The 27,055-nt window shown below is 49.6% G+C and overlaps 1 protein-coding gene across 1 annotated transcript in view; it reads left to right on the top strand.

Moving 5' to 3' along the window:
* Window positions 1-27,055, top strand: part of SLC22A17 (solute carrier family 22 member 17) — a 291,227-nt gene that overhangs the window by 222,530 nt on the left and 41,642 nt on the right. Inside the window, exon 9 of the mRNA XM_069633948.1 lies at window positions 2,543-2,654. Coding sequence (XP_069490049.1) covers window positions 2,543-2,654 — 112 coding nt within the window. The remainder of the gene's footprint in view (window positions 1-2,542; window positions 2,655-27,055) is intronic.

Here is a 27,055-nt window from a genome sequence, read left to right as displayed (position 1 = left end):
CTTTTTTAGCAACTTTTCCCATATTTATGTTTTTTAACTGGGGTGGCTAACGGGTTGGGATGTGTCTCAGGGTCGGATTTTTAATGGTTGTGTTGGGATTCTGATTTTATAGGTGTACGGCGTGTTGTTTCCCGTTCCGGCCCCATGTTTTTACTTCCTTTTCCGTATATTTACGGTGACCGTAATTTGCGCTGACCGCTCATTACGGTGACCGCTGAGATGGGTGGCGGAATTGCACCTAGGGCGGCGTACGACGGCGGTGAGGGGCGTTTTGGGGTCATTTCCGCCATCGCGGACTTTGCACTTCCGCCATGGCGTAATGCTCGTGCCCGATGGGTCAGAATTAGCCGCACTTTACTCCATCGTGCAATGGCGGAAACGCTATTTACGCTATGGCGGTCATGTCAGTTACTTTCCGCCAGGGTCGTAATGAGGGCCCATGCCTCTTTCTTCAGCGCCCAACCTGAGCTACCAGGTTCTCCGGGGGCGAGCATAGAGATGACCAGTTTAGATTACACAGGACTAACTTAGTCATACACCATGGCCACTCACAGCCTTCCACATACAATGTTAACCCCAAACCAGAGTCTCGTGCAGCCCCAAACTGAAGACTCAAATCATCACAGCAACAGAGTCACATGCCACCACCATCTGACCTTCATAAAGCCCACACAGAGCTGGCATAGCTCCTAACAGACCCATATAGCACTATTAACGGATGCTCGTATAACGCCCAAAAGACCCCTAATATAAACTTCCTTCTCTTCAGCCTAATAAACCTATCCCCTCCTTCCCTTTCTGCTGGCTGGCCCCACTCAACACTCTGAAGTGGGCTCACATTCTCATCCTTCTCATTCTAGCCCATTCATGTATCCTTTAGTGATATGCTTGCTGGCTAGACTTGTGCTACACCATATGACGGAATACATACATGTTAACACATACCATAATGTAACGTGTTTGTGTGCTGCTGTGATATCTTGGGCAAGCGTTTGTTGATGTGTCCGATGATGTGCGTTCACTGAATGCTTTTGTGTGGTTATGAATCTGTGTTGTTACTTTTGTGACTACTTGTGGTAGTCTGTCTGAATTTGCATATCTGTAATTTTTGCACTGTTCAGAATGCCCACTCACACACTTTTCTCTGGTTCAAATAAATATGCCTTTTTTCTCTCCTTCTCGCTCCCCTTTGCCTGTCTCCGCCTCTTTTGCCCCATCTCCCCCTTGCTCTCACTTTGCCCTGTCTCTCACCCCCTGCCTCTATGCCTGGCTTTTGCCCTAACCCCACACCCCTTTTGTTTTTGCCATCCCTCCCCCTTTACCCTGTCTCTCCCCCCTTTGCCCCACGTTTTGCCTAACCTCGTGTTCTTGTGCCCCATCTCTTCCCTCTTTTGCTCCATCTCCCCTTTTTGCCTCGTTTCCACCCATTGCCCCATCTCCCGTCTCCCACCTTAAGCCTGTCTTGCCCCCTTGCGCCCTCTTCCCACTTCGTTCTCTTCCCTGCCTTTACCTGTGCACAGGGGAGTTGCTAGGTCTGGAAAAGACCCGGGGCTAAGCTGATGTCAGAACTGTTGGGACTGGGGGCTAGCTAGTCTTTTGGCTGTAGTTCCTGAGATTCTATCCGGGGCTACAACCAAAAGATCAGGGGCTATAGCCCCCTTAGCCCCCCCTAGCAACGCCCCTGCCTGTGCATCCTGTGCATTCCTCCTCTTTCCTGCCCCCTCATTTGTCATCCTTGTCTTCCGACGACCTCCTTCTGCCCGCCTCTCATCTTCATCCTGTCTTGCCCACTTTCCCCGTCTTGCCCCCTTGTGCCATCTTCCCACCTCTGATCTCTCCCCTGCCTTCTCCTGTGTATTCCTCCTCTTTCCTGTCCCTTCCTCTGTCTTCCGACCTCCTCCTTGTGCCCGCCTCTCATCTTCATCCTGTCTTGCCCACTTTCCCCGTCTTGCCCCCTTGTGCCGTTTTCCCACCTCTGATCTCTCCCCTGCCTTCTCCTGTGTATTCCTCCTCTTTCCTGTCCCTTCCTCTGTCTTCCGACCTCCTCCTTGTGCCCGCCTCTCATCTTCATCCTGTCTTGCCCACTTTCCCCGTCTTGCCCCCTTGTGCCGTTTTCCCACCTCTGATCTCTCCCCTGCCTTCTCCTGTGTATTCCTCCTCTTTCCTGTCCCTTCCTCTGTCTTCCGACCTCCTCCTTGTGCCCGCCTCTCATCTTCATCCTGTCTTGCCCACTTTCCCCGTCTTGCCCCCTTGTGCCGTTTTCCCACCTCTGATCTCTCCCCTGCCTTCTCCTGTGTATTCCTCCTCTTTCCTGTCCCTTCCTCTGTCTTCCGACCTCCTCCTTCTGCCCGCCTCCCATCTTCATCCTGTCTTGCCCACTTTCCCCGTCTTGCCCCCTTGTGCCGTCTTCCCACCTCTGTTCTCTGCCCTTCCTTCTCCTGTGTATTCCTCCTCTTTCCTGTCCCTTCCTCTGTCTTCTGATCTCCTCCTTCTGCCTGCCCGCCATCTTACTTTTTCTGTCTCGTTGTCCTTCTCCCTGCAGATCTGAACGAGGCCGTCATCATGACCTTCTCAATCCTGGGTTTCTTCGCCTCCCACGCTGCTGCCTCCTTGAGCATCTTTTTTGCTGCCGAAATCACCCCCACGGTGATCAGGTGAGATGGTGGGGCCAGAAGGGCAGTGGGTGGTGGGCAGTCCGAGGAGGGAATAGATGGGTAAAGAGGGCTGGGAGGGAGCCTTGGGAAACCGAAAAAGGACTCCATGCTCGATGAACGTGCACACGTGCAGGGCGGATGGAATGAGTTGCATCCTTTCCCATTCCACATTTCAGGAAGTATTGGAATATATGTTTCGGCATCTTAGATTCCAATATCCACATGAACCGCACCTGGATGTTCGTATACAGATAGTGAAGTGATAATCCCAACATTATGAAGTGAAGAAAATAGCACATGCCACGCAGTGCTCACTGGCATAATTCTCATAGCATGTTAATGATAGTAGGTCCCATAAAACATCTTACTAAAAAAAAAATAGAAATGCAGAGAATTAACCAAGGTTACATTGCCAATTACATTTACTAATCTTTCATTTTTTTTAAACCTAGTGATACTGACGTGCAGTCAATAAACCTTTATTGTATCAGAAATATGCTTTAAAAACAAAATGTTCAACTATAAAATTGTGTTATTCGGCTAAAAAGCACATTACGCATAACATTTCGAGATTGCGTGTAACATTCTTAAACAGTGCAGCGCACTTCAATGCGCCACATGATGGAAGCCAAGACTCGCCTACACACTTTACAGGTTCCGTTCTTGAAAGTCTGTGCTTGTTCCTGCAAGCAGAGATTGGGGTCTCTGTACCCTTTCTCAATTTACAAATCATCTGGGTAACCCCAACTGCCACCTGCTTGCTCGTCAATTAGCTCTGATCCTCTGTGTCCTTCTTCACAATCTTTATTGGCGACTTGCAGACAGGCCTCCTTAACCCAGGTATCATCCCAAAGCAGTCCAGGCACACCTTTCCGGAACACCCCGAGTTTTTTTTCCTGCTGCATATTATTCTTTCACCTGATGCTTCTTCCACTACTGCGTGTTTTTCCACCGTGCGGTGCTGTGGGGAAGCATTGGCTGCCACTCACCCTAAGCTTCGAAGTACCCTGTGACCCGTATCATGGAATGTTACCATCTCCACATGGCAACACAGGTGGACAGTGATGGAACCCACCTTTTGTGGAGTGACAATATGCATTGGATTGCCCAGGCCTGCCATGCCACAGGTGTATTGCGTCAGATCCAGGCCTCATTTGTTTAGAAGCTTTTCCAGGACCCATCTTATTGAGAATTTTTCTCAGAGACAATAGAATGCATTCTTTCACAATAAATATGATTAATGTATTATATACAATCCAGCAGCATGCTGGCATGACACAGAGAAACTACCGGTGACGGGTGGAACTTTGGCGTAAAATGGTGCAAAATAGCCTTTTTAGCAGCAATTCATATCTCGTCTCCATCCATTTCTGATCACCAGCATCGCCTGTGTCAGATTTCTTTTATTTGTTTTTAATAATGGCAAGTCCCAAATGCCTCAATTAGCAATTTCTACAAGCCATGTTCGCAAACATACTCGCACCATCAAATTCTCACTCTTACTACCAGTCAACTCCACTATGGTTCATTCGCCCTCCACTCGAAGAAAGGATTAGAACTCTGAATCCGGATATTGTGGTTTTTGCAACATATAAATACCCCAAAAAATTGAAGAAGAAAAGACTGAATCCCAAAAGACTTCTGTTTACCTGACTTGTGAGGGAGACATGCTCATTCTCCAGCATGGAGTCTGGCATGGATTCACATGCTCATGAATATTCCCCGTCATCAGGCTTACAAACAGTATTTCTCCTTTAAACCAATCACTGTCCACTGGGTCATATTGCCCACATTCAATGACGGTCATCTTTCTAAGCCCCTCCTCTGGCAGCCATCTTCAGATTTGGTAAGCACTTAAATGGCAGCATCGCCAAGAAGAGTCGCAGCGATCTCTCTGGTGGAGTGAGCTGTCGGACGGCCAGGCAGTGCTCAGTTTGCCAACCGATGACAGTGCATGATGCAGCCGGAGAGCCACCTTGAGATGGAAGCCTTGGACAAGGCCTTCCCATGGTTCACAGGACCAAGTTCATGAACAGCTGTGACGTCTTCCGAAAGCTCTTCGTGCGTGCCACATAGAACTTCAAGGCATGAGCAACTTCCAGCGAGTGCAAGTCCCTTTCAGCCGGTGACAAAGGCTTTGGGAAAAGAACAGGTAACATCAAAGGCTTGTTGAGGTGGAATTCCGACAACCTTTGGCATGAAAGAGGGGTGCGTCCACAGCATCACCCTTGATTAGTGGAAAGTCTGGTATGGCTGTTTGCAGGATAGGGCCTGGATCTCACCTACTCTCCTGGCAGAGGTGATGGCCACAAGGAAAGCCGGTTTTCACGAGAGGAACTTGAGGGGCCTGATGCATAGGCTCAAAGGGGGCCCCCCATGAGCCTCGTCAGAACCACATTGAGTTCCCACGCCAGGTCAAGGGCCTTCACCGGCGGGAAAGATCAAAAAAGTTCTTTGAGGAACTCCTTGACAAATCAGTGATACCACAGTGAAGATCTCCCTGGGGACCTGGTGTAGTGGGAGATAGCCGCCAGATGCACCTTGACGGAAGCGTGTGCCAGGCTGACCTTGGCCAAGGAAAGCAAGTGTGGAAGAATGTGCAGGGCTTTGACCCTTAGCGGGGTAATCTTCTGCGACCGGCACCACGGAGCAAAACGCTTCCACTTGTGACCATAGCACTTCAAAGTCGTCCACCCCCTTGCCTTGACGAGGACCACTTTGCAGTCCGCAGGCAACTCGTATCCACCAAACTCTATGGCTGCAGGAGCCAAGCCCTCATGTTAAGCGATCCTGGGGCGTGATGCATGATTGCACCTCCTTCTCTGGTGAGAAGATCCGGAACCACTGGCAGCTTGACCGGGGGCGACGCTGACAGACTGAGAAGGGCCGGATACCAAATCTGCCTCGGCCACGCCAGGGCGATGAGTATCATCTTGCACGGACACCGTCTGAGTATGTTGATGACTCGTAACAGGAGAGGGAATGGATGGAACATGTAGAGGAACAGTCCTTCCTGTGGAAAGGAGAACTCGTCCCCAGGCTCCTCGGCTGGTGGAATCTGCTGGCAAACTTCCTGCACTTAGAGTTCATCGACTTCACAAACAGATCTATCTGAGGCCTGCCCCATTTGGCGAACAGTCGATCCATCTGATCCTGATGAAGCTCCCACTTGTGGCAGGAGCGCAGTTCCCTGCTGAGGGAGTCTGTGATGGTGTTCTTGCCTACCGCCAGGTAAAGAGGGACGAGGAACATCCCCTGTCCGTCGGCCCATCGCCACAAGTCCTGCGCCTCCTTGGAGAGCGCCGGGGATCGAATGCCCCCTTGCTTCCTGATGTAAACATTGTGGTGGTGTTGTCTATGAAGATCCTCACCATCTTGCCTTTCAGAGATGGGAGGAACGGCTTGAGGGCCCAGAACACTGCCCATAGCTCCAGGATGTAAATATGAAGATCCTTCTCTTCTGGCAACCACAGGCCTCTGGTGTGCAGACGTCCGTTATGCGCTCCCAATCCCTCTACGAGGCGTCCGTGGTGACCGTCTCCTCGTATGGCAGGTTCTGGAATCCTGTGCCTTGGGCGATGTTGGAGCGAATTCCCCACTGTGCTATCGCCCAACGGAATTCGTCATTGAGTGTAATCCTGTCCGTAAAGTAAAACTTCTGGACACCTGTATCCAGCGCGCGTCCAGGAATTCCTAGAGAGGCCACATCTGCAACCTGCAGAGCTGGACGAGGTAGATGCAGGACGACATCATGCCCAGCAACAACTTGATGACCCGCACTGTGGCTGTCCTCGTCGATTGACAGCCGCTGTAGCATCCCCAGAATGGCTGCTATCCTCTCCTCCGATGCAAACACCAGGCAAGAAACCGTATTGAGTTTGACACCTAGGAACAGTGCGTTCTGTGATGGCGTCAAGCAGAACTTTGGATAGTTGACGGAGAATCCCAGATTCGTTTGTAGCTGGACGGTCGCCTCCGTGTGCGCTTGGGCCAGCTCCTGTGTGTGGGCGCGATCAGCCAGTCGTCCAGGTAAGGGTATACGTGTATGCCCTGTAGGCGTAGATGGGCCGCCACTGGTGCCAGGCACTTTGTGAACACTCTGGAGGCCACTTCAAGCTGAAAGGTTGGGCCTTGAACTGGTAGTGCTGTCCCTGCACTATGAAGCTTAGACATTTCTGGGGTTTCTTGTGAATGGGGATGTGGAAGTAGGCGTCCTCCGGGTCCAACAATGTCAAGAAGTCTCCTTTTTCCAGTTGGCCTAGCACATGTTGCAATGTGACCGTCCTGAATTTTTGGGACCTGAGGTATTTGTTCAGACGTCATAGTTTTAGAATAGGCTTCCAGCCCCCTGTCTTCTTTCTGACCAGAACGTATCTGGAATAGACTCCGGAGCCCCGGAGTCGCTGGGGAACTAGCTGTATCGCCCCTTTTCGCAGCATGGCCTGTACCTCTTCCAGGAGCTCAGGGATCTGCTGCTCCTGCCGGGTCACCGGAATGATCTGCAGACACCTGTGCTGAAACTCCAGGGCATATCCTTGTGTGAGAGTGTCCAGCACCCATCTGTTGTTGGTGATCTTTCTCCACTCGCTGACTAACCTTGTCAGACGGCCGCCCACCGGGGTGCACGGGTGGGGGCCCGACGTCCTGGTCGGTTCAGGCTTGCTTCGGTGCCGGCGTCCTGTCCTGCGGGCAATCGCGACGCTGTCTTCCGCTACCGTAGGCCTGGGAACCGCCTCTGTAGGCTTCCTGAGTCGTGGATCTGGAAGGCTGATGGTACGATGAGGAGAAACATTTGGAAGACCTATTCGACTTTCCTCAGGAGGAGTGAAAAGAAGAGTGCTGCTGCTGGAGGGTGCCCAGGGAACGGGCCGTCTCCGCCTTGATGGCCTTGAGGGACTCGTCGACTACCTTCCCAAATAGGTTATCTTCATCGAAGGGCATGTCCAGTACCTTCGCTTGGACCTCCTGGTGGAAATTCGTGGCCTTCATCCAGCCTTGGTGCCAAAGGCAGACACTGTTCCCCATTTGCCAGAACCCTGTGTCAGCGACGTCCAACGCCACTGTGATGGCGTGATCAGACGCTACCTCCCCATCCTGGAAGAGAGCAATTGCATCCATCTTCTTATCGTCTGGGAGGACCTCCAAAATCGGCCCCAGCTTGTACCACAGCTCCCTGTCATACGTGGCTATGATCGCCAGTGCGTTGGCCGCCTTGATAGTGGACGCTGCAGTGTAAATCCCCTTCCGTCCCATGGCGTACATCCTCTTCCCCTTGCTTTTTTGAGGGACCAAAGACGATCGGGACGGGTTGGCCGACCATTTCCTCGTGGCCGCCGATACCACCGAATCAGACGATGGCTGCAACCTCAGGCACTTGGGTGCAGAGTCCCGTACCCGATACTTCTTTTCCAGGCTATCCCTTTTGGCTGGAGCCGTGCAAGGGTTCTTCATGAAGGCCAGGCCCTCGTCCCAAACGTTGTCCAGAAGGGGTACCGCCATGACCATCTTTCTCTTGGTCTCGCACCTCTGGTACTAGAAGCCCTCCTTCTTAGTTTCCTCCAGCACTAGCTGGAATATCTCTGAGGCTCTTGCTCTTGAGATCATGGAGTGGAACGATCCCACTACATCCGGCAGAGACCCCCTATGTAGAGCATCCGAATGCTGCCTGCTGCGATGATATCCGTGTCATCATCCTCCGTCGCCGTGGTCGTATCATCCCCATACCTGTCTGGGCCTGCTTGGGGAGAAGGAACCCAATGTAGTGGCGAAGTTTGGAACGGGTGGGGGTCGGATACCCTTCCTCTTCTTCACTGGAGGCTGATCTGGGACCTGGGGAACCACATGTATCGGAGCCAGAGGCATCCTCAACTGGATCTCTGACACCAAGGTGTATAGAGTCGCCTGAAAATCCAAGGAAATATTCCTTGGCTGAGATGACAGGAAATCTAGGCCCTGTGCCGTTGCCGCCGTCATTGTCCCCCCCCTTCCACGACCTCGTGGAACGTGTGCAAGGACTCCTGGATTGGGCGACGGCCTGGGAGGGCCTCCTTGCCCCCCTCTTCTCCCCACTGAGCGTATTGAACCGGGGCCTGAACTGGTTTCCCCTCCTTCTGCCAGCAGACTTTGCCAAAGTGAATCCGGCGGTGTCGTGCCTTGGGGGTAGGGACACCTTCTGAGCTGCGGGGGCTACCTTCATAGGGTCAGCGCCCTTAGCTGCAACAATAGCCAACTCCATTGTCAACAAAGTCTTAGCCTGAGCCGATGGGTCCTGCTTGGGCTGCTCGGCCTTCTTCTCCTCCATCCGTGGCTTCTTGGATTTCTCACAAAGTTTAGCCGGGGTAGATGACTTCCTCTTCGAGGAGGAGCTCGATTGCGGGCTGGCAATAGAGGTGGATGGTAATGTCGATCGTACCCTAGCCACAACATTTTTTTTAAATATAACTGCAAAAGACCTTTTATTTAGGTAAGATTCTTCCATATGCCAGGCGAGGTATCAGTAGCAGTCTCAGCTCCTTTATGGTCCTTTGCTTGTATCTTTAACTTCTCTTGGCAATGGTAAAGGCAGGTGTTATCAAGGACATGGATGGGACTTTAATAGGTTGTTCTCCCCCACAATGTTCAGACAGTCTCAAGGATCCCTACAGCACCTTCATCAACCCGTCCCCCCCTTCCCAAGGGGGGGGGGATTTCTGATTGGTGGGACTAATGTCATCCTACTCTTCCTGTTATCCCACTCTACCTCTCCACAGTACCCTACTTAAGACTGGACTCTAGGTGTTCCTCGTTGGTGTTGGGTTTGACCTGGAAAGAGAGCCACTCAAACTTGCTCCAAGTTGTGATGTCTGTTGGAGAGAATTTGGGAAGATTTAATCCAGGTGACTGTTCTTGAGAAGTCTGCAAGAGGTGTAGAAGACCGCTTCTACAATCTCTGTGAGATGTTGGTGCCAAGACTGCAGCCAAACTGCCCTCTGATATTGAGAGATTGTTCAATGATTCCAAAGCACCTAAGACTAAATTCTCTCCTCCGGCCGAGGCATGTTGTTGGTCAATTGGGGGTGAATAATCCATGTGCCCAGAACAAGAATGCTGCTGCCTTTGCTCTTCGTTGAGGGTAGGCAATCCTGTCCCCCATTGGTGAGATGCTGCAGAAGAACCCAGGAGAGCAGAGACCTCTCTTATGATAAGTTTGCTAAGAACTTTTTTTGCCCAAAAAGTCAAAATCCTGAAGCCAATATCCTACATGTCTCGACTAAACCAAAGTGCAGTGTTGAATTTGTAGAAGAATGGCTACCTCAGATTTTTCCATCATGCTGGGGACACAGCCACAAAGAGGGAGGCTTTGAACACTCGAACACCACTCATTCTCATCATAACTGCTGTTATTCTGAGTTTCAAAAGAAAGAGGAGTTTCGGGGGAAAACATGTGTTAACATAAGTAGAGCAACCTAGTTGTCACTGGATGTAATACTAACAAGAGCCATCCAAGGACCGACATGTGGTTTATAGTAAACCTTTATACATCAAACCATCACTCATCGAAACAATAGATCTCAATTTACTTAGTCATGATGGTTAATCAACATATAAAATCATTCTCATTTCCCACCAATCTAACAATATAAATTTGAAATTCATCACACACAACGCACCATTTCTGTGGACACATACCACAGGCACGGCTCCCCATCCATGTACTGTAGAATACAGCTACGGCTATTTAAAATTTGGTCTGGCTGCTCACATAGCCTAGCTCAATGAAACCCTGTCCTCTGCCATTAGCATACAGGGACAACCTATGGCAAATTCAATCTGGCTGGGCACACGTCGAGTTTGCTGCACTAGCACGTCTTGACCACCGACAGCACCCGCCCACGTACCTGACCTCTTGGATTGCTTAGTGGAGCCTAGCCAGCCCTACTAAGTCTTAATCCCGGCAGAATGCACACATGCATCTTAAAATCTACTCTTAGAACGTTTTCCCATACCTGGACTTCGGTTCCCCCGAGGGTATGCCCAACCACAAAAGCACATTTAGGCCATACAAATGGGAAAATGACACTATATAAATGACAAGTACAATTCATAACACACTTCATGTGCCCATTGGGTTCCCTTGTCACAACATACTTCAATACAGACTATAATGATCTAAAATCCATCAATACGATCTCCATCACGTAATTGGTATAAGCCCTTTATATAAAAGTGCACAAGTGCAATAATATGTTTACTAGTTCCTATAAACAATTTTTCAGCACAGTCAATTGTTATATGCAATAGAAGGGTCTGTAGCCATCGATCTCGAAGCAGATTTACTTCCTGACATTCTATAATCCGGTGTTTCCAGGACAGATATGAATATTAACTAAAGTAGATTCCTTGCACTAAAGTACCTCCCCTTCAAGTCCAGTGGGAGAAGTGGGGTTGGTCAGTCTGTTTTCTCTGCAGGGCATGTTTCCCCCTCCCTTTGGCAGGTATATTTCCCAGATCTTGTTTCCTTTTTCCAGAGTTTGCGGGTAAGGACAGGGGTGGGTGTCACACCAACAGGTTATAGGGGTTTGGAGGTTGTGTTGAGCAAATCTATTGGAATGGCGTAATTGGAAAACTCAATCTTGTGAGCATCCGCCTAGGACAATGTACTCTGAAATTACTCGGTCATGGGGATTTTTAAGCTTCCCAACATACCTCTTTTTCTGGGTCTTTGCCATTGCCTTTGCTTTTGTCTTTATGTTCTGGATACAATGAGACTGCTACTGGAGGGAGCCCTTTATTTGACCCCTCTTGCATTGGTGGTATTCTCTTTTCAAATTTGGTTTGAAATGATCCCCCCCCCATATGCCCATATGGGTACTTCTGGGTAGCACTGTCTTCCCTTGCCTTTCTCCCTACCTGTTCTTTAATTGGGTTGGTGACCTAGGAGCTGCCTCCGCGGTCTGGGATAGAGCCTCCAGCTGGCTTTCTCTGACTTTAAGTTCTGCCCCCAACCAGACTATGGGCCCAGATTCTCATCAGACATCCTAGATTAGCTGGTCCTTTTAACCTGGCCTGTTGGAGGTTGTAACTTAACCGGTCCAGCTCCTTTCCTTTGTCTCCCTGTTACTAGTTGGCCTTCCTGGCTTGGCCAAAACAACATCTGCTGCTCCGCTTCTCCGTCTCCTTTCTCGCTCCGTGGCACGTGGCCACCAGGCTTGTGCATCTTTTTATAATAGCTACTGATCTATTTTCCCATTAGGGTTCTGCTTCATGGTTGGTCTCTTTCTAATGGTCCCAACTTCTCCGCATGTTTATGCCACCTATTTTCTTTTGTTTGTAGCTGTCATACATGTTTCAGTAATAGTACTCAGCCTGGATCTCGTGGTTCAATTTTCCCTGGATAGTTGCAAATTTGTGTTGCCTCCTTCATGCATTCGCACTGAACATGGGTTCCCACTAGATGTGGTTTTTCTATTTGCCACTAAATCTTTTGTCAGCTCCAGTCTGCCGTCCAGGCTGGACCTTGCACACTCGCTGTGTGCTCGATTTTCAGCTCGGCTGTATGCCTAGAATTGGACTTCCGCACTGAACAGCCCATGCAGCTGTCCTGAGGTTGATTATGCTCTGGGATTTCTCAATCCTGTAGTTTGTCTGACTTGGGAAGTCAATGATATGGCCTCATTCCCTTCTCTCATAAAACGTGTGTTACACTGAACGATGTGGCATCTCTTTACTCACTGTGGTAGTCATGACATTATCAGATCACTCGGGGAAGAACTGCACAGTTCTGGGGTCCCCACATACTTCCTTGATGGATCACATCATGGAGCCAGTGACTCTTCCTGGATCCCAGAACTCCCTATCCTCCTTCTGTGGGCAACATACAGATGATCGCGTCACACATGCCATCCAAGTGTGCTCCTTCTAGTCTAGACACCTAAAGGACTTCTGAAATTGGCCCGGTCCTCGCAGTTTGTCCAAGCCCCTTGCCCTAATAACTTTTTGGTAGTTTTGTTTTTTTAATCACATATGTTCGCATAAGTTAACCGAGCATTTGGGAGGCTACTGAGGGTCGCAGTTAAGGTTTTTAGAGCTTTCTGAAGTATACTTTCAGTAAGTGCAGCCAGCTGTATTTTCTATTTCTTATCCAAGCACTCTGCCAGAGTTTCTAGTGATTCAGCCACAACAGTCCCCTTTATACTTAACTGTGGAGTCCCTCAGGGTTCATGCTTGTCCCCCACACTCTACAACCTATTTACCAAGCCACTCATTGATATTCCGGATGACTTAGGTGCTGTTTATAGCAACTATGCAGATGATGCACAGATATTACTGCAGCTATCTGGGGTCTAAAGATTTGATGCTGACCATGTTAATGAAATGTACAACATCCTTCAGGATGGGATGGCTTGTAATAGATCAGCCCTCAATGATTCAAACACTGTAGGCATGATTGTCAGCACTCAGCCTAGGTTGAATAAGCTATCGCCTGAATATAAGGAGTTTATTATTGCAGGATGTATCATTCCAGTTTTCCCCAGATTAAAGACCTCGGGGGCTTATCTGGATGCTTCAATAAAAAGCTCAGACAAACTATATTGTCTCAACAGTATCCTACTATCTAAAGCTCCTTTGTCATATTTGCCAATTTTTATTAAAAAGAGAATTGCACCCACCTGGCGCGTGCTATTGTTAGTGCTAAAATAGACTACGGTAGTAGCCTTCTATATGGTTCATCACAGAGCAACACAAGTGAAATGCAGACAGCGCAAAATATGGGAATTGACAACTATAATTAGTTTTTAGTTCATATATCTGAAGTTGGTATTGTTTCTGATCCTCTTCAGGCACCTTTCCCAAATCAACCTGGAGACTGAGATATAAGACCTCCCCTTGCTACCGCGACGGAAAGGAAACCATCCACGTTGTTCGAAGGCCTGGCAAAAGCCCACAGAGCCACACGAGAAACCTCCTCCTGGGAGGTGTGCACTAGAGAGTGACGCCGACACCAGAAGTGGTGCGCAGAGCCATGGTGGAGCCCACAAAACGCTCACCCGACGAACAGCAACACAGAGGAGACCGAAGTCCGACGCAGGTGTCACAACGAAGGAAGCTGGAGAGACCAGACTGGGGAGAGGATGGAAAGTAACGGCAGAGCCGCCGCCAAAACCCTGCTACCCAAGCGCAGGTTGAGTGCGAGACGGACCCAAAGCGGTTTGAAAGCCTAACGACATCAGGGTGGGGTGAGGAAGGAATTACTCCTAAGCCAGGTGAAAGCCTGACGACTCCCGGGTGGGGAGTGTGCGAAACAACCCCAAGGCTGGGTAAAAGCCTCACAACCCCAGGGCGTGGTGAGGAAGAAATAACCCCAAAGCGGGGTGAAAGCCTGATGACTCCAGGGCGGGTTGGGAGAAAAGACACCTCAAGACGAGGTATGCGACAAACGTCCCTAGGAAGGGGCAAAAGTAAACCAACACTGAGGTAGGGCCGAAAGAAGAAGATCTCTACGTGGGAAGGGGATCTCGAGACTCTAGGGTGCGGCAAACAGGAGAGAGTGAAATGGACATTACTGGAATCCTTCAAATCGAAACCCTGGGAACTACCAGGAGCAACACCTACAAATCCCAAAGGTATGAAACGCCAGGACTGCTACAATCCTCATAATGAACAAAAAAGAAAGAGAGAGAGACAAAGGGAAGAAATGACACTTGAGTTAAAGTGAACTCTCAACCCAGGATAAGAGAGAGGTGAAAGAGTCAATCTTCTGTTGGCTGAACCACGGCCCTCATGACCCCTTTGCAAGAAAGGAACCGAACAGTGTGTCAGAGCCAACCAACATTCAGACCTTGGGTGAGAAGCCATAACTTTGTGTTTCTTTTGTTAGTTTCATTTTGTATAAGTGGTAAGGACAGAAAACGGGGCAGATCAGGTACTCTGGACGACAGGCGAACATTGCGTTGCTGGTCATCTTGACGAGCACTCTATTGACTTCTTTCTGTTGTTTAGAATATGGCCTAAGCAATCATGGAGAGAAAGGTTTATTTTGAATAAACCAATCAATTATTCAAAATGTCACCCTGTATATCTCCTGATTCTGACTTGCCACAACACAGAGCACTTTTAATAATACAAGTTAGACAGAATAGACCTTAGAGACAAACTCTTACCAATGAAAAACCACAGGTAAGTAACACTAACACATTCACTGCTAAAATGTACACATTAACTTTGGTGTGCCTAGTTTTAGAGTACTCTACAATAGTAAATCACGGGAATGGAAAGAGCCAGTTAAGTATTCATCCGTTAGAAAACTTATATTTTTAAGACACTACACCTAAAAAAGTACATTCCAAGCTAGAAAAGATGGGACCTAGTTCCCTAAAGTCACAGGTCCCAATGCAAGTCTCATTCCAATGGTAGGGGTCTGTTTAGAAGCCTAAACAATGCAGTTTGTAAGTGTCTAAACGTTAGATAACAATTGAAGAATGGTTCTTAGCCGACCCCCTCCCAATTCAACCACATTAAGGAAAGCCCAGGGGAGGATCCTTGTTAAGAACACCACCCATCATGGTCGGGCAAGAAAGAGGTAGGGCAAGGACTTGACGCCCGTTAAACCCTATCGAGGTAGAGGGAAGAAATTACCCATTTCTCACCTGCTGTATTCCGAATCACTCTGGGACCACCATAGAAGCTCCTAAACTCACTGGGCCTCCTTTTCTCGTACCTTGGTTCAGTTGAACTTAATTTAGAGGTCTCGAGTGCAGATGTCACTTTCTGGGTTGGGTTGTTGGATCCTGCTAGTTCACGGTTCCGAGCTCTGATAGTTCAGTTGTGGACACTAGAAAGCTGGACACCTCTATTGGACTGAAGAAAGAACCACCATTCTGATGACAACCTTACAGGACCCCCAGGGCACGATGCAGGTGGTGATCAGCAATGACCAATCCAAAGAAATGCTGTCCGTCGACCCTTGGGGCGGAAACAAAGAAAGATACATCATGCCTAGACTGACCGATGCCAATGCTCAAACAGCAATGCAAATCTAAGCCAGTGATCATTATGCAGCACAACGTATAACATATATTTATTACATTTTTATCAGTTTGTATCACTATTTCAAGTTGTGTTTTATTTTCTAAATGTAGTGATATTTTAACGTTTTTATAGTTATACCATTTTGTATTACTTTTTATGTCTGTAAGAGTGTATAAGATTTCGTTTTAACCACAGGAAACACTATAATAAGCACAAAAGAAACAAACTGGTCCTGCAAGGTCCCATGGTGTAGAGCTGCAACTTCAGGGAAATGGTTCTTGTTTCATGAGCTGAGGATCTGCGGTGCCCAAGGCTTCACTCTGGACAACCACTGATCCAAAGAGGTAGCCCGCAATGAAGCTGGTCAGCCCACAGGATGGTTACAGGATATTTCAGAAGGCTTCTATTAAGAGGATTCTCGAGCAAAGGATGAGGCTGGTTGTTCCTACCTGTCCAGGGGTCAAAGCACTGATGAAGGCCTTCTGGAGATCAGCAAAGGAGCTGAGCTTCACCAGGACGGTTAAAGAAAGTGCTGCTGGACTATTTTCAACGCCAAGTTCCAGGTGTGCAGCGGGATACTCCTCTTCTTAGGGGGTCTTGCTCAAACGACGACCTGAAGTATGGCTACAGGAATCGCCCTCTTATCCAGGATCTGAATTGGAGTCGCCCCTAAGCCCACCAATGATAAGGATCTGCACAATTCAAACTGTCCGGGCCTGTCCAATCCTGGACAGCATCTGTAAAACAAATCTGCCCAGCAACAGCCACACGTTTGCATGAATGTGGACTGCGTCCAGACAATTCCAATCCCCACATCCCTCCAGAAACACAAACCGCCACTTGACCCCCAAAAGCCATAGATTTCCCCAGGAAAGGGATTGCCATATAAGGCAAAGCCCAAACAACAAGATGGCCAAAGGGCAGGCAAACATCTCACAGCCCAGCCATTTTAGAGTATACAGTAATCTATTTGGCATGAAGCCGTAAGTGCACAAGACAATAAAAACATGAAATGGTATTGAAGTATCCGCTGCCACCCGCCCGTCTTGGACGCCTGAAGTTAGTAACCACAAAGTTACGAATAACAAAGGTACACAGTGTCTCTACTGCACCTCTCTAAAGGTGATGTATGCAAGGACAAATAAACAGAGAATGTTATGATGTAACGGAGGTCTCCTACACTGATAGCCATAGAGTCCGTCACTGCCCCCAAAACAGATGAGTTTAGCAAGTTCAGTAAAGTTAAAACGATTTTGCTGGCTTCCAAAAGTCAGGACAGGTACAAAACAGTAGCAAAACGTGTGGTGTCCCATTGATGTCTATGGAGGGAAAGAAGCAAAAAGAAAATCTCGCCTGACATTTACTATAGGTTCTAAGGGTACCAGAAGAGGTTAGAAGAGGCACCTTGCCGTTGCCTCCTATCTGGAGAGTAAGCCTTCTCTTGGTGCTGCTTCTAGAAACTTTGTGCTGAATAATTTCATCTGGTTTTAGCTAGAGGCCTGATTTGGTGCTTCCAACGTTCAACAAGAAAAGGCTATGCTTGCAAGTGACAGTGTATTTTTTGGTGCCATCAACCATAATGAATTTCTCCTTTGCTCTGTACCGTTTCTAAAGTTCACCTCATTTACTTCATTTAGTTGCATCAGGGCTTGGCCGCCCACATATTAGACTTATTAACTATCACTGTACAGAAAACGGCATAATTATGTGACTTGGACAGTTCTCCAACCTAAATTCCTCTCTTATTGCCCCCCACCCCGCCCCTAAAGCCTTTCAAACAATACATCCGCCACGAAACAGTCAAGATGGCATGTTCTGCAATCAAATCATGGGTCTCTCTATCTCGTTCAACGCCCATTGCCCATTGGGATCCTTGCCTCCAAGTTATTCTTGTAACCTACCTCTCAACTGCCTATTGCGCAAACATTTTTCTCTTGCCTCTAACCTGTCTCTGTCCATCGCTTTCCCTGCCTCCACTCTAGCTCTTCATTCATCATGCTCACATGCCTTACCTAGCCAGCCCTACTCCCCAACTGCACTTAAATATATATAATGTTGATTGTCCTTGATATATGCAAGTCCACCCATGTATTATCCCCACGTTCTTTTTCGGTCAAAAGACCATTATTCCTCCTGTATATGATTGTATAAATCATGCAATCTGCTTCTTTCTCTGTTCTTTTCTCTCACCTCTTTCACTTCACTCACTCTCTTCTCCACGTGTCTTTTCGCTCTCCTCTCCCCTTCAACAGTCCCAAAGTATCTCCCCTATGGCTTCCAGGTGATCAGTTGCTGTGTAATTGCGTGCCCGTGAGAGGTGTAGCAGAGGTTTTAGAGTGTTATCCGAGCGGCAGCTGGACTATCGCTTTAAGAAGCCAGGCCATCACGTTGGATTATTGTCTGCGCATAAGCATCTGCTTTGGGAGTGCTTTAGAGCTATTATCATAGTTTCTGATAAGGTTGGGGCCGGCATCTTGTTGAGCATGGGTTAGGGATGGGTTGCAATCCCCCGCCTGAGGTTGTGGGTTTTCTTGCATGGCTGATAAAGGGTCAGTAGCACTTCTGCACGGCATGTCACTGCTGCCCTGAGACGGGGGTACCTAGGGGATCCTCCCCATATCGTACCTGGGACCTCCGTCCACTAGCCCGGTGAGGTATCCGTCCCTCTTTGGTCACCCCACTGGATATCCCCACCATGAGGCAGGGAACCTTTCCACAGTAGCCAGTGCTATGTACCTTTCTTAGATGGCTTAAAATGTTAAAACAATGGACCTCATTGCGAGTTTAGCGATAATTTCACAATCATTTGCTGTAATTACAGCCAGAATCACTGCCTGTTATTGCCACTCGGTCCGGCAGAATTACAAGTGGTGGTAAAGCAGTGTAAATCCCAATTTTTAGACTCCATCAGGATTTTTTCGAATTTACGACGAGCAGTAATCCCGTCATTGCAAATCTGCCAATTTTTGGCCTTAAATTGGGGGATTTTCTGTTGGTCAATCCTTCACTTTAAGGTCAAAATTCGGAATTTGCGGCGAGTTAAAAGTGGTGGCAATTTCGTTATCGCCAGAAAACGTTGTGGTAAAGGACTTACTGCCACTTTTTAACCACACAGCAAAACTTGTAATGAACGAGCCCAATGTGCTTCTTCATAGAAACATGATGCTATACTGTCTGAAAGTAGGGGTCCACCTTCCAAATACATGCATAGATCCTATATACACACATAAAACACTAAGGATGTCTGTGCACCATGGGGCCTGGGCAGAAGCAGATAACCAAAAAGAACGCGGAGGGGTGCAGGGAGGAGAGAGATAAGAGGACACTGGAACCGGGCACATGTAGCTGTGCAGCTGCAGGATGGGTGAGGCAAGGGCAAGACAATAAGAGGGGAACAGCTGTGGTAGGGCATGTGCAGTTGGAAGAGGTCCTTGCCAGGTGAAGGGGAAGAACAGAATGCCTCTCGTAGGCCCCATGCAGGGGACGGATAGGTGAAATGGAGGACCGCACAGAAGAACGCTCGTTGAAGCGATAAGGACAGTGGAGCACAGACCGGAGACCGCTCCCAGTGAAAAGGTACTAGGGTGATACACCAGGTATAAATTGTGTGATTTTTAAGTTCCTCTCTTCCAGAGTAGCTTTCATTTTGCCCGTCGGTGAATGGCAAGAATTATCCATAGCTGTATTTCATAGAAGAAATGTGTTTCAGGCTCATCTAGCCATTCTGCCTCTGGATGCCACACCCAGAGTTGCCATTCAAGTGGTCCTCTCACCCACACGGGGTGCTGTAAGAGGGCTAGCACACTTTGTGGACGGAATCAGATATCCCATAGACGCATGGCAATTATTTGCGCCCTTGGGACCAGAGACCATACCAGATTACCTATCTAAAATTGTTCTTACATTAATCAATAGTGCATTACCTGCAACCTTTAAAACCCATTCGACAGGAGGAGAAACGGCAACTGTTGCCCTCTTGGCCAGCCAGACTCTGCAGAGCAGTGACCTGGTGCAGTAACCAAACGTTCATTGAAAACATTGAATTGAGCATTTTGACTAACATCAGAATACAAGCAGGTTAAATGGCATTAAGATGCCTGTTGGGACAAACTATTTACATCTCACCCCACCCTTTCTTCTCAGTGACTCACATGCACAAGCGAGCTGCTAAGAAGTTGAATGTAATTCTGGTTTGTAGCTTGGTTTCTCTTAGTCACATCATTCCTGCCAAACCTCTCCCTGAGGCTCAGGTGGAAACAAAAAAGCAAACTGCTTTCACTGAGAGACACCAACAACATATACAGAGCCTCATTGGGGGCTGGTAAGAAACAGTCATTCTGTCCCCACCCACGGGTTGTTTTTCGCAAAGAATTCTCTGCATCGGACTTAATGGGGGCAGGAGTATGCCAAGCATGTGAAGCTATCGCCCACCCCAAGCTGTTGCACCAGTGCTACCTACCAGTAGATGTCACTTTTTGATCAGAAAGCCCAGATTAGGGATGGGAGGGGCCATGAGAAGTGTAATGGAGGATGCCATACATGTTCCCAGAATTGTGTCCTGCATGCCATTGTGTCTGTTGAGTGCATGCTCAGGGTTGTCCTGGGCTCACTGGCATATCCCATGCGCTTTTAGTTTTTTTGTGCCTTGCATGCTCAGTTTTGGTCCTTGGCTTCCCACTTTGTGTCCTCTGCCCTTGCTCTCTGTCCAAGCTCTGATTTCTGGTCTGCACTCTTATTTCTGTCCCTTAATCATGCCTATATTCTCCAGCATGGGGTCTGGCATGGATTCACATGCTCATGAATATTCCCCATTGTCAGGCTGGGAATTCTTGGTAAAAGAAAAAATCAGTTTGTTTCATTTCTGAACTGTCTTTCTTCTAATAACCAATCACTGGTCTCTGGGTCATACTGCCCCCAGCCAATGACTGCCCTCTACCTAAGCCCCTCCTCTGGCAGCCACCTTCAGATTTTTACCGCACGTTCAAGTGTTGGGAGTCCTCGTGCTTTAGCTCTCAGGCTTTTACTGCGTGTTGCGTTTTTCCAAAGAGTTTACTCTTTATTTTTCGGTCAAATCGAGCCTCAAGCTCCACAGTTTCATCTTCCGATTAACGGGGACCCGTTTCGGAAATTTCTACGCCCCTCAAGGGTGAACTTTCATCGAATGTAACTTCTTGGAGGATTCCGGAAGATCTTTGAGGCCTACCCCACGTGGACATGGCCCGTTGGATCCAAGCTGTTTAGGATCTGCCCATGATGTGGACTACAGAACGTCTTCAAGGAAGATGAGCACTCCCAGTGCCTCTACTGCCTTCACGCTGACAAGTCGCACGTGGAGGAAGACTGTGCGTTCTGCAAGAACATGTCTGCCCAGACCATGAAGGACCATCGCACACGACTCGCTAACTGGCTGGATGCGAAGAGCCCAGCAGCAGGTGAGAAGAAGAAATCCGAGCAGTCTTCTAAGACCTTTGAGGGTGCTCCGGCGACGGGGGCCCATCAGAAGGCAAAGCAAGGCGAGCCTGCGGGCAGCGGGAGCGCTGTTGCTTCGGGCTTCTCGGCTGCCAGGCAGGGCGCAATGTCACCAACGCCGTCAACCACGAGCCAACGCTCCGGCTCGGTGAAAAGTAAAGTCGGAGAACCCGGGTAAGCTTCGGGAGAAGCCCTGCAGGTCCCGACGAAGAAAGCCAAGGGGGAGCGAGGCAGTGACCCCCCCCTCCCCCACGGTGAGGCCTCAGACGCACCCAAGGTCGTGAAGGCCCAGATTCACCCGGCTAAGGCCTTGATTGAGGGAGTCGTGGTGGCCCTAGCGAAGCCTGCGGAGGCGACCCCAGTGGAGACGACTACCAGGTCTAGCGTTTCCCTGCCGTCCCAGAGGGAATCATCTTTCCAGCCTATCGAAAAGACCCCCGTGAAACCCTGGGATGAGAAAGGGGGGGGGTGAGGTAGTCCTAACAGACATGGATACCTCCTCCGAGGACTAACTGTCTGTCGTCAAGGCACCCCTGGACAAGAGGTTCGAGGAGAGGGCCCGCGGGAAGGATCCCGACGAGGCGGACGTGGAGAGCGAGGGTGTAGCCGGCGAAGAATGGCAGATCGACGAGGAACCGGACACCACGTCGCTGCCGGTGCTCCCGTCGCAACCCATGTCACTGCCGACAGACAGGCAGGATGACATTTTGCTGGCACTGCAAACACTGTGCACCGAGATAAGGACAAGGCTACCCTTGCCTCCGGTGGACGATCCAGTGGCGCCTGGACCATCCGGGAGTCCTCCACCCAAGCGGAGGTGAGTCCATCCTCCCCCCACTCTTCCATCCTTCCCCTCCATCCACCCCCGAGGGATGAGACGGAGACTGTGACAGCGACGACGGGGATGGATGACGGGGGTGACAACGGAATGGATCTCCCTTCACCCCCTCCCCGGTCTTCCCCTCCCGATGACTTTGGCTCCTTTCACGCCATGATCACCAGGGCATCAGAGCTTTTCCAGCTATGCCCCTAAGAGCAGAAGAAGGAGGGATTCCTCTACCAACGACGGGAGGCCAAGAGGAAGACTGTCCTCTCAGTCCCGTTACTGGATGACATCTGGGACGAAGGGCTGTCCCTTCGGAAGAATCCGTCCATGGCCCCTGCGAAGAGGGACCGATACGAGAAGAAGTACCGGGTCCCAAACTCGGCGCCCATGTGCCTCAGGGCACAGTCGTCCCCGGATTCTGTGGTCTCCACGGCGGCCAAGAAGAAATCGGCGGGGTCAACGGCATCAACTTCCACTTCTCCACTGGGCGGTGAGGGGATGAAGCTGGACGCCATGGGACAACGGGTCAACTAGTCGGCGGCGATGACCATCAAGGCAGCCAACGCCCTCGCGATCGTGGCCCACTTCAACAGGGAGCTGTGGTTTAAGATTGCTCCCCTCTTGGACTTCCTCCCAGATGACACGAGGACGGAGGTCCTGGAAATCCTGCAGGAAGGTGGTGGCCACGGACATCGCCGACACCGGTTTTCGCCAGATGGGCAACAGCGTTTGCCTTCGCCGGCACGGTTGGCTCAGGGCCACAGACTTCCGTCAGGACGTGCAGACTAGGGTACTGGACATGCCCTTCAAAGGGAACACTCTGTTTGGCAAGGCAGTGGACGAGTCACTGCAGGTCATCAAGGCGGACACCAAGACGGCCCGGGCCTTGGGCTCTCTCCATCAGCATCGGCCGTCCTTTCGGACCTCCGGAGGCTAGTCTCAAGGTGCCTCCAAACGATTTGGCGGCAGCTCCTCGTCGTACCGCCACGCAGCCCGCTCCTCGTGCACGAAGCCTACAGAGGCCGCAACAAGGCCGGTGGACGCAGTTGTCGTCGCCAAGGGGGCAAGGCCTCGGCGAAGCAAGACTGATCCGGCCGTGATGTCGGGCCCCCACCGGAGCCTCCCAGTGGGAGGCCGGCTGGCGTACTTTGTCGGCGCATGGAAGTCAATCTCCACCGAACGTTGGGTGCTCGATGCCCTGGCCCACGGGCACACTCTGGAGTTCCAAAAGAAGTGTCCCCATTTTCCACCAGTGGCCAGGAAGGAAAACCACATTCCACAGCTGCTTCTGGAGGTACGAGCAATGCTGAAGAAGGGCGCGATAGAACTCGTCCCAAAGAGGCTCCGGGTCTCCGGAGTATACTCGCGGGTGGCTGGTGGCCCATTCTAAACCTCCGCCACCTCAACAAATTCATAAGAAGTTCCGGATGGTCACCCTCCAACACGTGCTGGGACAACTGGAGGAAGGCAACTTCTTGTCGTTGCTGGACTTGGCGGATGCCTACTTTCACATCCCCATACACAAAGGACATCGAAAGTTTCTGCGCTTCGTGGTCCAAGGGCGGCACTATCAGTTCAAGGCACTGCCCTTCGGTCTGAAGTCGGCGCCAAGGGTCTTCACCAAGTGCCTGGAACAGGTGGTAGCGCGGCTGCGCCTGCAGGGGATCCACGTCTACCCCTACTTGAACGATTGGCTCATCCGAGCGAAATCAAGAGAACTTGCCATCGACCACACAGCGAGGACCGTCCACCTGCTCATGGAACTGGGGTTCTCGATAAACTTCACAAAGTCCTGCTTGGTGCCATTGCAGGACGCCCTATTCCTGGGAGCCAGACTCAACACGGTGGCACGGCTGGCGTCCCCGTCGGAGGAGAGGATAAAGGCCATCCTGGGCAAGACACAACGGCTGTTGACAACGGAGATTGCCAGGGTGAGGTCCATTAAGTCCCTGCTCGACATGATGTCGTCATGCATCTACCTCGTGCGACTGTGCAGGTTGCGGATGCGGCCGCTGCAGGAGTTCCTCGACGCCCGTTGGGTACAAGTGATGGGAAGTTTCGAAGACAAGATCATCCTCAATGAGACTTTCCGGCAGGCGATCCAGTGGTGGGGCACCCATGCGCAGCTCGCAACAGGTATGGACTTCCAGACCCCAGCGCATCAAGAAACAGTGATGACGGACGCCTCCCTGGAGGGAAGTGGCGCGCACACCGGCGATCTCCACGCAAGAGGCCTTTGGTTCCGGAGGAGAGGTCTCTACACATCAATGTCCTGGAGCTCCGGGCCGTATTCTGGGCCCTCGGGTCCTTCCTCCCTTCCCTCAAGGGCAAAGTGGTTCGGGTCTTCACCGACAACACCACCACGATGTTCTACATCCGGAAGCAGGGGGCACCAGATCCCCATATCTATCCAAAGAAGCGCAGGACCTGTGGCACTGGGCCGTCGCCCAGGGGATGTTCCTGGTACCCTTCCACCTGGCAGGAGTAAAGAACACTGTCGCCGACTCACTCAGCAGGGAGTTGCGCCTGTGCCACGCGTGGGAGCTTCGGCAGGATCAAGTGGATCTACTACTCCGACGATGGGGCAATCCCCAGATAGATCTGTTCGCGACGGCGACAAACACCAAGTGCCGGAGGTTCGCCAGCAGGTTTCCCCAGTCGGGGAGCATTGGCGATGCATTCTCCTTCCCCTGGGACGGCCTGTTCCTCTATGCGTTCCCACTGTTGCCGTTGCTTCTGCGACTCATCAGTCAACTCAGATGGTCCCGGTGCAGGATGATCCTCGTCGCACCGACGTGGCCGAGGCAGATATGTTACCCGGACCTTCTGGACATGTCAGCGTCTCCTCTAGTCAAGCTTCCGACGGACGCAGATCTTCTCGCCAGGGAAGGTGGCGCGATCCTACACCACAACCCAGGGTCGCTGAACCTGCAGGCCTGGCTCCTGCAGCACTAGAGTTCGTAGGCTACGATATCCCGGCGGACTGCAAGGAGGTACTTGCCAAGGCCAGGGCTTCCTCGACTCTTAAGTGTATGGACATAAATGGAAGATGTTCTCTGTCGGGTGCCGTGCACAGAAGATCAACCCTCTACGGATGACGTCCCCTCAACTGCAGCCGTACTTGCTGTCGCTGGCCAAGGCGGGGCTGGCGCATGCATCCACCAAAATGCTTCCATTTCCAGATGGCTCTTTCCAGCTGCATCATGCACTGTCACCGGTTGGCAAACCGACAGTATGACCCAGAGACCAGTGATTGGTTATTAGTAGAAAGACAGGTCAGAAACGGAACTGAAACTGATTTTTTTCTTTTACCGAGGATTCCCAGCCTGATGACGGGGAATATTCATGAGCATGTGAATCCATGCCAGACCCATGCTGGAGAACAACTGTTACAGATAAGTAACTTGTTCCTTCCCTCATTTCTAGCCTGTAGCTCCCTGGTCTGTCCTATTTTCCCTGAATTGTTTAGCAACCCATGAACTTTTATTTTATTTATGTATTTATTTATTCAGATTTTTAAAGCGCGCAGCAGCTTGAGAGCATTGTGGAGCTTGTTACAGAAATAGGTGACAACTTTTTGCATATGCAATACAGAGAAGTCTTGACTTAGTTACATGGATAGCAGGCATACAGCTTGGTTTTGTATAGTAAAAACAGGCAAACATGCTAGAATCATAGAAAAACAGATCATTTGTAGCGCATTTGAAGAAGGTGGGAGAGGAGACCCAGAGGGGTAAGCAAGAGTTTAAAACTTTGTTGTTTGCTCCCTGATTGTGTACTACACTTGTTTATGTGGTCCCTCATTTCTTCTCTCTGGACCCCCTTTTCTATCCCTGCTCAATTTTCTGTCTTGCGCTCCCTAAATTGTGTCCTGTGCTCCCTGATTTCTTGATTGAAAAGATGTGCCATTGAAAGTTTTAAATTTTTTTTCTGACTAAAGGAGCAGGAGTGCAGCCTGAGCCATATATTGTATACTGATGAAGTAGGGATTTTAGTTCATGTCTGTTCTCTTTAGGCCTTATAGCCTTGATTGAGAGAGTAATTAAATGTTTAATGTAAGTTGGAAGTATTGTTGTATCTGCATGAAATTATGGTCTTCTATGGAATATTCTGATTTATTTATAATACGTTTTTATATGCTATTTCTATAAATGTTTGTGTAAAGTTTCAATGTAAACTAAATCACAATAAATATTATTATTATATTCCCTCATTTCTAGCCTGGTCTGTCCTATTCTCCCTGAATTGTTTAGCAATCCATGAACTTTGTTGTTTGCTCCCTGATTGTGTACTACTCTTGTTTATGTGATCTCTGATTTCTTCTCTCTGGACCCCCTTTTCTATCCCTGCTCAAGTTTCTGTCTTGAGCTCCCTAAATTGTGTCCTGTGCTCCCTGATTTCTGGCCCGCACTCCCTGAATGTTGCTCTGTACCCTCTCTCAGTTAAATCCTGTGCTTCCTGATACTTGTGCCATGATCTCTGATTTTTAAGCTGCCCTCTTTGATTCGGTCATTACTCTCATGGTTTTTATCCAATGCTCGGTAGTTTTTGTGTTTGCTATTTGGATTCTGCTCGGTTGCCCTCTTTTTTTACTGTAGCCGTAGATCAGTCTTTGCACTGAGGTTTTGGTCTGTACTTATTACTTTAGTCTTGTGCTTTCTGATATTGGTCCTGTGTTACATGATTAATGTTGGCTCTGCCCTAAATTGTGACCTCTGTTATGCTAAGTTGTTCTGCTCTTCCTGATTTCTGTACTTTGATCTTTGATTTCTTTTATACCCCTTGGCTTTTCCTGCTCTTCCTACTTTCAAAACATGCCATATCCTGCACTTTTCTACACTTATTGATCCCATAACCTACTAATTGTCACCCTAGACACACTAATTTCCCACCTCGGTTGCCTCCGAGTGTGTCATAGGCTCCAGGGTTCCCATTTACGAGTCCTGGATTCCAGCACTCCCATATTAATATGCTTCTGGAGTTGCGTGCTGGGCTCACAGAATTCCCTCCTGAGCTGCCTAATCCCTTTGCTCCGTGATTTCTGTGGTCCCTGCTTTGCGTGGTACACTCATTGAATTGTGTGCATCCATCGTGTGCC

The sequence above is a fragment of the Ambystoma mexicanum genome, chromosome 13 (genome assembly GCF_040938575.1).
Source record: "Ambystoma mexicanum isolate Mex_15411 chromosome 13, UKY_AmexF1_1, whole genome shotgun sequence".
Lineage (NCBI taxonomy): Eukaryota > Metazoa > Chordata > Amphibia > Caudata > Ambystomatidae > Ambystoma > Ambystoma mexicanum.
Note: the sequence above shows the minus strand (reverse complement) of the source record. Positions and strands in the feature narration are given on the sequence as shown.